Genomic DNA, 12129 nt, shown 5'->3' on the forward strand with positions numbered 1-12129 from the left:
CATGGTCCATGCAGTCTGCCCAACAAGATAAACTCATATGTGCTACTTTTTGTGTATACCCTACCTTGATTTGTACCTGTCCTTTTCAGGTTTGTACCTGAGGCAATGGAGGATTAGGTGACTTGCCCAAGATTACAAGGATCAGCAGTGGGATTTGAGGTGGCCACCTCTGGATGTCAAGACTGGCGCTTTGACCATTAGGCCACTGATTCCCCCCCCCCCCCCCTACAAATCCATTCTAGCAAGTAGAAGAACATGAAACAACTGGAAGCGGTTTGACCTCTCAGATCTGGTCAATTTCTGCACGTCTTCTCCAAGGAAATAAAGCTGAAAGTTTAAGATACTGCTGCCACTGAAGGGGGAAGCTATCAACATGGGTTACCATTGAGACATGTTATTTTATTGCATACCCCAGTTATTTGAAACTAGGTCACATTACATAAAAAGGAACCTATGCTAAAATAGCATGAGTTGTGGTAAAATAACCTGTCCTAAATAGGGCTGCTGGGTGAACACAAAGGTTAATCGCGATCAATTTCAAGATTAAAATATTTAATCTTGCGTTAACTGGTCTGCCATTGCTATACTTGTCTGGGTTGTGGGCAGTGCCAACAATACAAGCAGGCTTCCTCCACCTGCCCTGTCCCATCTCCTCTGATGTAACTTCCTGTTTCCATGGCTGCAGGAAGGCTCTTTGGGACTAGCAGAAGAAGCCTGCTTGCAGTGCAGACGCTGCCTGTGACCCAGGCAAATAAAGTAATGGCAGACCAAGATTAATCATGGTTAAAATGTGTAATCGCACAATAAATTAACTAGTTAATTATACCCCCTGTTTACTAAGCTATGCAGCAATGCTGATATAGCCCATTCAGAGTGAATGAGCTGTGTTGGCATTAGCCCACGGCAGCTGCTAGCGCTGCTTAGTAAACAATGTGGGTATGTTAGTTAACTATGGGGGTATGTTAGTTAACCATAATATACTACTAAGACTACTAGACTACTTCGGGATTGGTGGAAATGTACTTAGCTGGATCAAGGGTTTCCTAACCACGAGAACATATCAAGTGAAATCAAACTCAAACATCTCATCACCGTGGAAAGCAGACTGCGGAGTACCTTAAGGATCACCGTTATCACCGATCCTCTTCAACCTAATGATCACCCCACTAGCCAAGTCCTTATCCAACCAAGGCCTCAACCCATTCATCTATGCAGATGATATCACAATATACATTCCTTATAAACCCAAACTGACAGAAATCACCAACGAAATCAAGCTCAGCTTGAACATCATGGACTAATGGGCAAATGCATTTCAACTAAAACTCAAGAAAAAACACACTGTCTCATCCTCTCATCCAACTACAGCGCGGACAACCCCACAACTATCAACACCCCAGACTACACCCTCCCTATCTCAGACAGCCTGAAAATCCTCGGCGTTACATTGGACCGTAACTTAACACTAGAGAGCCAAGTGAAATCCACAACAAAGAAAATGTTCCACTCAATGTGGAAACTCAAACGCGTGAACCCATTCTTCCCAAGGGAAACATTTTGCAACCTGATACAATCAATGGTACTAAGCCATGTAGACTATTGTAATGGAATTTATGCGGGATGCAAAGAACAAATTTTAAAGAAGCTTCAGACAGTCCAAAACACGTCAGCCAGGCTTATATTTGGAAAAACACTATTTGAAAGCGCAAACCCCGCTGCAAAAAACGGCAGTGGCTCCCAATCAAAGAACCTTGGCTCACAAAATTATCTACGGTGAAGTCCCGGGATACATGACAGACCTCATTGACTTACCAACCAGAAACACATCTAAATCAACACGAACGTATCTACATCTACACTACCCAAGCTGCAAAGGTCTTAAATACAAATCAACTTACGCATCCAGTTTTTCCTACATAAGCACACAACTGTGGAACGCATTACCAAAAGCCTAGAAAACAACGTACGGCCACCTAATCTTCCGGAAATTACTAAAGGCTAACCTGTTTGAAAAGGCATACCCTACTGATCCAACCTAAATGCCTGATCTCTGCAACACAACAAAAGTAAAGTACGGAATGGACATAACACAACTCTTCCACTGACTATTCCACATGAACTTTAGATTACCACAACATCACTTTGTATTTGTTCACCACGGAGTCTGCGAACGCCTCTCCGGTACTATGTAAGCCACATTGAGCCTGTAAATAGGTGGGGAAATGTGGGGATACAAATGTAACAAATAAATAAATAAACTCGATTAATCCACAGCCCGAGTCTTAATGGTACCCTACATTGCTACCTCCTTCCCACCTCCTAAACTGAAAAGTTAGGTGTTAATGGCATCTATTTTAATTAAGCAGAAATTGTCTGGCTACCTTGAGCAAATCTTTCTCTCTTTTTCAATTCATTTTAGCTCAAGCAAAACAGAGCAATTAGGTCTGAAAAGTGAAGACCTCTCCTACGTACTGCTTATGCATGGCAGTTACATAGTCTTAAAAACATAAAGTTTCAGGTTACTGTTCAAACTGTAATTACATGTTCTGTCATCTTATTAATTGACAGTAATGTCTTGACCCAAATTTCCATAGAAATACTTTTTGTTTTAATGAAAAAAAGCTACCTTGAATGAAAAATGGTGAGAAATACTGTCATATCTTGAGCTGGAAAAGGGTCGTAAAGAATACTTTGGAGAATTAGTACAGAAGCACTCATCTGCCCTTTACCTCCTGCTACTGATGTGATGATGATTTATAAGGGCAATTTTATAACTAGACACTCATGGGCATGTGCCCCTTTGCATATGTAAGTGCAGCAAAAATTAACATGCATGTAAGTGCCCAAAATTCGATAAGGGCTCAAATAAGTGCTATATTGTGCAACTGCAAAAAGGTCATATATGTGGGCGGAGCAGGACTCCATGTTAAACCAGTAAATTACAGCATGAACTTACCTCATTTAGGTGCCTACAGCTATGCCAGGCCTATGGCTGGAGTCTCTAGTGTACCAAGGGTGGGGCAGTTGCCACCCAATGTCCACTAAGATTCTGTAGATCCATTCCTTCTTAACAGGATTGCTTTGTGTTTATCCCACGCTTGTTTGAATTCCATTACTGTTTTCTTCTCCATCACCTCCCATGGGAGGGCATTCCATGTATCCACCACCCTTTCCGTGAAAAAAATACTTCCGGACATTACTCCTGAGTCTGCCCCCCCCCCTTCAACCTCAATTCATGTCCTCTAGTTCTACCACCTTCCCGTCTCTAGAAAAGTTTTGTTTGCGGATTAAAATCTTTCAAATATTTGAGCGTCTGTATCATGTCATCCCTGTTTCTCCTTTCCTCCAAGGTATACGTGTTCGGGTCGGCAAGTCTCTCATATGGTTTGGAACGCAAATCCAATACAGTAATAGGATCTCCCAACAATAGCTCAAGCATTTACACCAGTTCTATGGCTAGCATAACAAGTAACGTGCATATAATTGATTATGCTAGTATTCAATTGTAATAAATGATTCATAGAAATGATTTGTAGTAGTAGTAGTAATAAGCACCCTGAATATAAAATCAGCAATTGTCCTACTGAATACTTATTCATTGTAGTCGATAGCCTTATCTCAGACAAATTACTGTCTTTAAACAGGGCTGTACATATCACTGACCTCGTTCAATTTGTTCGAAACAAATGGAAGGAAAAGGAACTAAATGGATTTAAGCCATCACAAAGAATCAACAGATGTTACAAGATTCCTTATGAAAGCCAAATGCTGATGTCAAATAAACATAGATGTTAGAATAAATTACAGAAATGGTTTAGTGCTGGTATTATTGCACAAAGTAGAATTAAAACTAGTTCTACTTCAATAAATAAATAAAATAAAATATTTAAAATTCCTACATTTAAAATTGAATTCAGCTCTACTCTCACAAAGTGCTCAATGCTTTACTCCTTTCCTGTCTATAGACACCCCCTCACTCAATATTCAAAGCTATTTAACTGGCCAGGAACGGCCCCTTACTAAAAAATGAACACCTACTTTTTATCGCAGGATTGATGCGCAGTGATTTGTGCACTACCATGAGACGCCTCAGGGCATCCCACAGCAGAGCTTTTTGGCGCACTGTAGGCACGCACTCGTGTCTACTGCCGCTTAGTGAAAGGGCCCCCCCAAGTGTTATGTTAATATTAAGACATCTCTACACCCTGATTCACCTTCCAGTTGTAGAGAGTAGGAATTAATATGCAACATCATTTAATAAAGTCCTTTGGGGCCATACACCTTTATAGTGTCTTTTTGGCTTCTTGCAAATCACACAGATCCACACCCACCTAGGGGTCCTTTTACTAAGCTGCGGTAAAAGGGGCCCTGCGCTAGTGATGGCGGCTGCAATAGCCCCACCAACACACAAACTGCCCCAACTCTTAAAATCTACATCCGTATCATGCCATAAAATGCCTCCAACCTCTAAAACTGCCTCCCCCCGCAATGTCTCTACCCCATCCTCAAAACTACCCTCAAGCAACCACCTCAACTCCTCAAGTGTCCCACTACCCTCAAAAAAAGCCCCAGACCACAAAACCACCCACCACAACTGTCTCGCCACCCTGCTAACTGCCTGAAACTCCAAAATTAGACCCTCCAATAACTCCACCACCCAGAAGCTGCCCTAACCCCTTTAATACTCCTCTGCCACTGTCTTATCACCATGCAAATTGCCCCACCTGTCAAAACTATCTTCTGCAAGCATTTCACCACCTTAAAAACTGCCACCAGTTCCCAAAACTGCTCTATCCTGCAACTGTTCGAACACACACACACACGTATGTATGCACACACGCAGGGGGATTGGAAATACTATACCTAAAGGGAGAAACACAGTGATAAATCAGTTTTATATTGATGCACCTGACTAGATGGATACAACTTGTGGAAAACTGTAATTGTCACTACACTGAAACATAGAAATATTAATTTTTTTTGTTACATTCGTCCCCCATGCTTTTCCACTCATGGCAGGCTCAATGTGGCTTACATGGGACAATGGAGGGTTAAGTGACTTACCCAGAGTCACAAGTAGCTGCCTGTGGCTGAAGTGGGAATTGAACTCAGTTCCTCAGGACCAAAGTCCATCACCCTAACCACTATGCTACTCCTCCACATCAAAATGTGACATGGCCAAGTGATATAAAGTAACAGCAACGGAGCATCTTGTGTCATGTATGAAGCAGAAATTCTTACCAAAGTCACTGGCACACAGTTGCACTCTCATTGTCTCAGGCTTCTGCTCAATTTCACACTGGGTACAGATCTTAGTTACTGTAACAAAGAAAAAGGAAGAGAGAGCAATGAATAAGCCCACATGTGAATTAGTGAATTTTTTTACATTTCAAAGCACTTAGCAGGTTTTTATGGATGATGGATCTAATAATTTTATACTTAGGATACCTAACAATGCTTCATGGAAAAACAAGCAAACAAATATAAAAACTGGACATAAAGCTGGGAGAACATAAAGGGCCGTGGCAAGTTAAACATTTGCCGAATGGCCATTTCTTGAGGAAGCCCTTTCCGCCACCTATTTAGGAGGCGATAAGGGCTTTCGCACTAACCCAGCGGTAACCGGGCAGCATGCGGCGCTGCCCGATTACTGAAGGATAAGCCCCCATGCTAAAGATAATATTTTTCAAGTGCCAGAGATGGGTCATGATGGGGGCAGGATCTATCGCCGGGCTCCTGTGGTAGCCCAGCGGTGGTGCTGAATTGGTGTGTGGCAATCCCGCAGTAGGCTTCCTGTACTTTTGTAAAAGGACCCCAAAGTCTGTGGCAAACTGCATTCAAGAAGCCGAGTACATCTACTTCAGATTCAGTAATACCGGGTCTACTACTACTAGTACATATGCTGCTTTATGAGCAGTGATTAGGGATGTGCATTTGGTAGCACATATTCAGATCGTCAGCGTGCCTTAAGAAATTTACTACATGCAAAATTGATGTAACATATGTTAACTTACAAATTAATGTGTGTGTGTGAAGTAGATTTCTGCACATTAAAAAGCTCCAATTCATGTTAATGTTTTTTTTAAAAAAATGAATATAGTAACATAGTAGATGACGGCAGAAAAAGACCTGCATGGTCCATCCAGTCTGCCCAAGAAGATAAATTCATATGTGCTACTTTTTTTATTTGTACTGTCCTCTTCAGTGCACAGACCGTATAAGTCTGGCCAGCCCTATCCCTGCCTTCCAACCACCAACCCCGCCTCCCAACCACCAGCTCTGGCACAGACCGTATAAGTCTGCCCAGCACTATCCCCGCCGCCCAACCACCAGCCCCGGCACAGACCGTATAAGTCTGCCCAGCACTAGTCCCGCCTCCCAACCACCAGCCCCAGCATAGACCGTATAAGTCTGCCCAGCACTATCCCTGCCACCCACCACCGGCTCTGGCACAGACCGTATAAGTCTGCCCAGCACTAGTCCCGCCTCCCAACCACCAGCCCCAGCATAGACCGTATAAGTCTGCCCACACTAGCCCCGCCTCCCAACCACCAGCTCTGCCACCCATTCTAGGCTAAGCTCCTGAGGATCCCTTTCTTCTGCACAGGATTCCTTTATGTTTATCCCACGCATGTTTGAATTCCGTTACCGTTTTCATCTCCACCACCTCCCGCGGGAGGGCATTCCAAGCATCCACCACCCTCTCCGTGAAAAAATACTTCCTGACATTCTTCTTGAGTCTGCCCCCCTTCAATCTCATTTCATGCCCTCTCGTTCTACCGCCTTCCCATCTCCGGAAAAGGTTCGTTTGCGGATTAATACCTTTCAAATATTTGAACGTCTGTATCATATCACCCCTGTTCCTCCTTTCCTCCAGGGTATACATGTTCAGGTCAACAAGTCTCTCCTCATACGTCTTCTAACGCAAATCCCATACCATCCTCGTAGAATGCCTGCAATGAACCCCCTCCCCCCAAAAAAAAGTCCCCAAATCAGGAAAAGATTTGAAAAATCCAAAAACAAACCAAACAAGTTGTGCCTCAGCACATTCCTAACAGTGCTGGAACGCTTGACTAAATCACTCTGCTCTAGTGCTCCACTGAGAAAACTCGACTTTCACATCATGAATCCCACTGTAGCTCTTAGGGTATATTAGCATGATAAATTTACAAGTTCTTGCCTTAGACACGATTTGGAGTAGAAACAGACTAGCAATGAATCCAAGCCTTTTAAAAATGAAGATGAGCGAGGTGGATAAATGGAATTTGTGCATGGACTGAATGCGTTAGAAGTATTCTACCAATGCTTCAATAAACGAAATCAGAATAAAATGCAAATCAGAAAGCCCACAGAAATGTTTGCAGCCCTGAACAGGAATACTTGACAGACGTGAGAATTCCTTCAACCGTATTTATAGTTCTCCACAGCCTGCTTCTTTCCTTGGTTTTTTGGGACTACAAAGAACCCTATTTCAGCAGTACTGGTTATTCAGTGAACCACACCTCAAGCTGAGGAGTTTAATTTGCTATAACCCATGTTGCATATTTACTTATTTAGGAGTTTTGCTCATACCTTAGTTATTACATTCAGGCACAGTGGCTATTTCTGGAGGGCTCACAATCTAATTTTGTACCCGAGGCAATAGAAGGGTTAAGGGCCCCTTTTACTAAGCCGCGTAAGTGTCTATGCATGCCCAATGTGCACCAAAATGAACTTACTGCCCAACGCGTAATTAAACTCTGGAATTCATTGCTGGAGAACGTAGTGAAGGCAGTTAGCTTGGCAGAGTTTAAAAAGGGGTTGGGACGGTTTCCTAAAGGACAGGTCCATAGACCGCTAATAAATGGACTTGGGAAAAATCCACAATTTTGGGAATAACTTGTATAAAATGTTTGTACGTTTGGGTAGCTTGCCAGGTGCCCTTGACCTGGATTGGCCGCTGTCGGGTACTCGATGGACCTTTGGTCTTTTCCCAGTATGGCATTACTTATGTACTTATGACTACCAAGTGGCTCTTGCAGTAATTTCATTTTTGGCGTGTGTCCACTACGCGCATCTGAAAAATCTTTTTCATTTTCTGGCTGGCGTAGCGGATGCACGTCAAGTGGCATCTCACACGCGTAGGTCATTACTGCACAAATTCTTTTTCACTAGGTCTATGGCTGGCAGTAAGGTCAGAGACCCAAAATGGACCCGCAGCAATTTTGACTTTGCCGTACATCCATTTTGGGGCAAAAAGAGGACTTTTTTTAACAGGCGCGCTGAAAAATAATTCTACGTGCGCCCAAAACCCGTGCCTACACTACCGCAGGACACTTTTTACTGCACCTTAGTAAAAGGACCCCTAAGTGACTTGCCCAAGATCACAAGGAGCAAGTAGTAGGATCTGAACCTGCCATCTGTGGATGTCAAGACTGGTACTCTAACCACTAGGCCACTTCTCTATATGCTGTCTAAAGGGGATAGTTTCTAAACAGTGGTAATAATTCACATTTTACCACAGCTAAATATACGGTGGAGGTCATTAGTGTGGAGTAACTCAGTATGGCAGGTTAGTAACTCCTGCTGTAAATGAATGACGTACATTACAATCAGTCTCACAAGTTATTTTTCTTCCTGGGAGCATCTGGACATTAACAAGTAGTTGATTCCCCCAAGAGTCATCTTAGAGGGGCCAGTGGTAAAAGAAGTGCCATGTGGATCCCCTTCCCTCTACAAAGACCTCCTTTATACCCCCTGAAGAAGCCACCCTCCCCTACCAGACTTCATCCCCCTTTATTGTTCTTTGGATTATGATCTCTGATTAATGCTTATCAGCTTTGATATTTTACCTTTATTTGTGTTTCGCCAGTTGTTGATTTCTGCTGATTCAATTGAATTTATTCCCGTTGAAGATGTCTAAACTTAGGCCCTCTCTTCACAAGCCCTATTCAAATTTCAAGTTTATTCGTAATTTGATATACTACCCATAGAATGCCTTCACATTTGAAACATTCATACATCTCCTTCGAAAATAAGCTGGATAGTGCCAGCTTATTTTCGAAGGAGATCGCCTGCCATCTTCTGACACAAATCGGGAGATGGCCGGCCATCTCCTGAAGCTGGTGAAATCTGTATAATGGAAAGTCGATTTTGGCCGGCTCCAACTGCTTTCTGTCGCAGAGCCGGCGAAAGTTAAAGGGGGCGTTTCAGAAGGGTATGGGAGGTGGGACAGAGGCGGGACGGGGCCATTGTTAAGACATGGCCGGCTTCAGCTGATAATGGAAAAAAGAAGGCTGGCACTGAGGAGCATTTCGCTGGCTTCACTGGGTCCATTTTTATTTTAGGACCAAGTCTCAAGAAAGTGCCCCAATTGACCAGATGACCACCGGAGGGACTCGGGGATCACCTCCCCTTACTCCCCCAGTGGTCACAACCCCCTCCCACCCAAAAAACAAACCTTTTTTGCCAGCCTGAAATGTCATACCCAGCTCCATGACAGCAGTATGCAGGTCCCTGGAGCAGTTTTTAGTGGGTGCAGTGCACTTCAGGCAGGCACACCCAGGCCCATTCTCCCCCCCTACCTGTTACACTTGTGGTGGTAACACAACCCCCCCAACCCCCCCAAAACCCACTGTACCCACATGTAGGTGCCCTCCTTCATCCCTAAGGGCTATGGTAGTGGTGTACAGTTGTGGGTAGTGGGTTTTGGAGGGCTCAGCACCCAAGGTAAGGGAGCTGTGCATCTGGGAGCAATTTGTGATGTCCACTGCAGTGCCCCCTAGGGTGCCCGGTTGGTGTCCCGGCATGTGAGGGGGACTAGTGCACTACGAATGCTAGCTCCTCCCATGACCAAATGCCTTGGATTTGGTCATTTTTGAGATGGGCGCCCTCAGTTCCCATTATAGGCGAAAACCGAGGGCGCCCATCTCTAAGGTCGGCCTAAATGTTGGGATTTGGGCAGTCCCGGACCATATTATCGAAACGAAACATGGGCGCCCATTTTGTTCGATAATATGGTTGCTCTGCCCCTTCCCGGGGCTGTCCCCGGAGATGGGCGCCCTTAGAGATGGGCATCCCCGTTTGATTATGCCCCTCCAGATGACCACTGGAAGGATTAAGGCATAACCTCCCTTTTCCTCCCCTAGTGGTCACTGATCCCCTCCCACCTCTCAAGATGTAAAAGAAACAGTACTTACCAGCAGAAGCGTAGCCAGGTTCAGCCAGGTTGACGGCACAGGGAGAGCGAGAGCGGACTTCTACTGGCACCGGCGCACATTTTCAATGCTGCACAATGAAAAAAAATAGGCACCGGCGCCAGCAGAACTCAGTTTGTGGGAGCGGCTGCTCACCTGGCGCCCCACCTAGCTATGCCACTGCTTACCAGCATCAATGACAGCTTCAGATGTTATGGCCAGTCCTATTAGAACAGCAAGCAGGTCCCTGGAATAGCCTAGTGGTCAGTGCAGTGCACTCTAGAAAAGGAAACCCAGGCCCATATTTATTTATTTATTTATTTATTTATTACTTATATCCCACATTTTCCCACTCATGCAGGCGCAATGTGGCTCACAGAGAATTAAATAAGAGTACAAACTTAATATCCCACATAGTTACACATAGTGGTGGAAATTGTGAGCCCTCCAAAATCCACCAAAAACCTACTGTACCCACATATTGGTGACAGCCATAAGGGCTATTGTAGTGGTGTACATTTGGGTACAGTAGGTTTTTGGTGGGTTTTGGAGGGCTCACCATTTGAGCAGGGACCGTCCTTCCTTGTTTATTTTGTACAGCGCTGCGTAACCCTAGTAGCGCTCTAGAAATGTTAAGTAGTAGTAGTAATACAAGGGAGTAACAGTGAGATATGTACAGGGACCTTTTATGTGAAGTGCAGCACCCCCTAGGGTAACCCATTGCTCTGCTGGGATGTCTGTGGTGCCAAACATCCCAATGGCTTTGTCATGCTCGTTTTGAACGTTCTTCACCACTGTTAAAAAGTCACTATTGGCTTCCTGTTGAGCAAAGAATCCAGTTCAAACTTCTTACTCTCACATTTAGAGCCTTTCAGTTAGGTCTTCCAAGCTATCTTTTGTCGCTTACCATTCCCTATTCCTCTGTTCATACTTTACGTTCCATTAATGACCATTGGTTGGTCTTCCCCGGACAGAGTAAAGCCAGCATGGAATCCACATGACACTGTGTTTCTTTGCTGCACCTTTTAATTGGAACTTGCTCCCAAAGGAGATCCGAGGTGAACTATCCTATGATAAATTTATAGTAGCCTTAAAGACTTGGCTCTTTACGTTAACTTTTGGTTCCATCTAAGCGGGTGCCTTTTGGACCTTCCTCATTTCAGGAGTACCTTACCCTGCCCCTTTCTGCTCCCTCCCCCCACCCCCTTTCCCATGCTTACATTCCCGTCTCTACGCCTACTCCTGACTTCAACTGGTATGGATGACATTTCTATTCTTTCCTATATGAATATTGTAATTCTTTTCCATTTCTTTTGGTTTTAATTTATGTAAACTGCTTTGATCTGCTAAGTTAGCAAGGGTGGTATAGCAAATGCTAATAAACTAAAGTAAACTTGTTTTTGTGTGTATTTTTCCCTTGGACGTTTTTTCTTTTTTTTTTTTGAAAATGGTCACAAAACATCTAAAAACATCTAGGAAATGGCCATTTTCAAAAAGACAGACGTTTTTCAGGTTCAAAAATTGCATGTTCATTTTATTTTTAGGCATTTTCAGCCCCTCCACATCTATCGATCATTAATGGATGTTTAATCATTTTTTTGTTCTGGGAAAATTGCCATTTGCAACTGGGATAAACTAGCATTTACAGTACAGTTCATATATTTGTTTCCGTATCTTTTGGTCCAATGGCTCACGAAACATTCAATTCCATATCCTAACATGACGGGCTTTATGTATTAAAGTATGAAGTGATTTTACAAAAGTGTACTTTCCCCCCAGATTTTATAAAAGTTGCTAAAATTGTCTGCGTAAATTTGGGTGTGTGACCAATTTGCACGTGCAATCAACCTCTTGTGTTACTAAAGGCTTTTCTATTGATTACATATCTTATCATAAGACAATAAACTATTGTTGCCGTCTCTCCTATATTTCAACATAACCAATACTCTACCCT

General features: G+C 43.6%; 1 protein-coding gene across 1 annotated transcript in view; it reads right to left on the minus strand.

Annotated features, from left to right (window-relative positions):
• SFRP5 (secreted frizzled related protein 5) overlaps positions 1-12129 on the minus strand; it is a 79104-nt gene that overhangs the window by 38329 nt on the left and 28646 nt on the right. Inside the window, exon 2 of the mRNA XM_030204794.1 lies at positions 5242-5319. Coding sequence (XP_030060654.1) covers positions 5242-5319 — 78 coding nt within the window. The remainder of the gene's footprint in view (positions 1-5241; positions 5320-12129) is intronic.

The sequence above is a fragment of the Microcaecilia unicolor genome, chromosome 5 (assembly GCF_901765095.1).
Source record: "Microcaecilia unicolor chromosome 5, aMicUni1.1, whole genome shotgun sequence".
Taxonomy (NCBI): domain Eukaryota; kingdom Metazoa; phylum Chordata; class Amphibia; order Gymnophiona; family Siphonopidae; genus Microcaecilia; species Microcaecilia unicolor.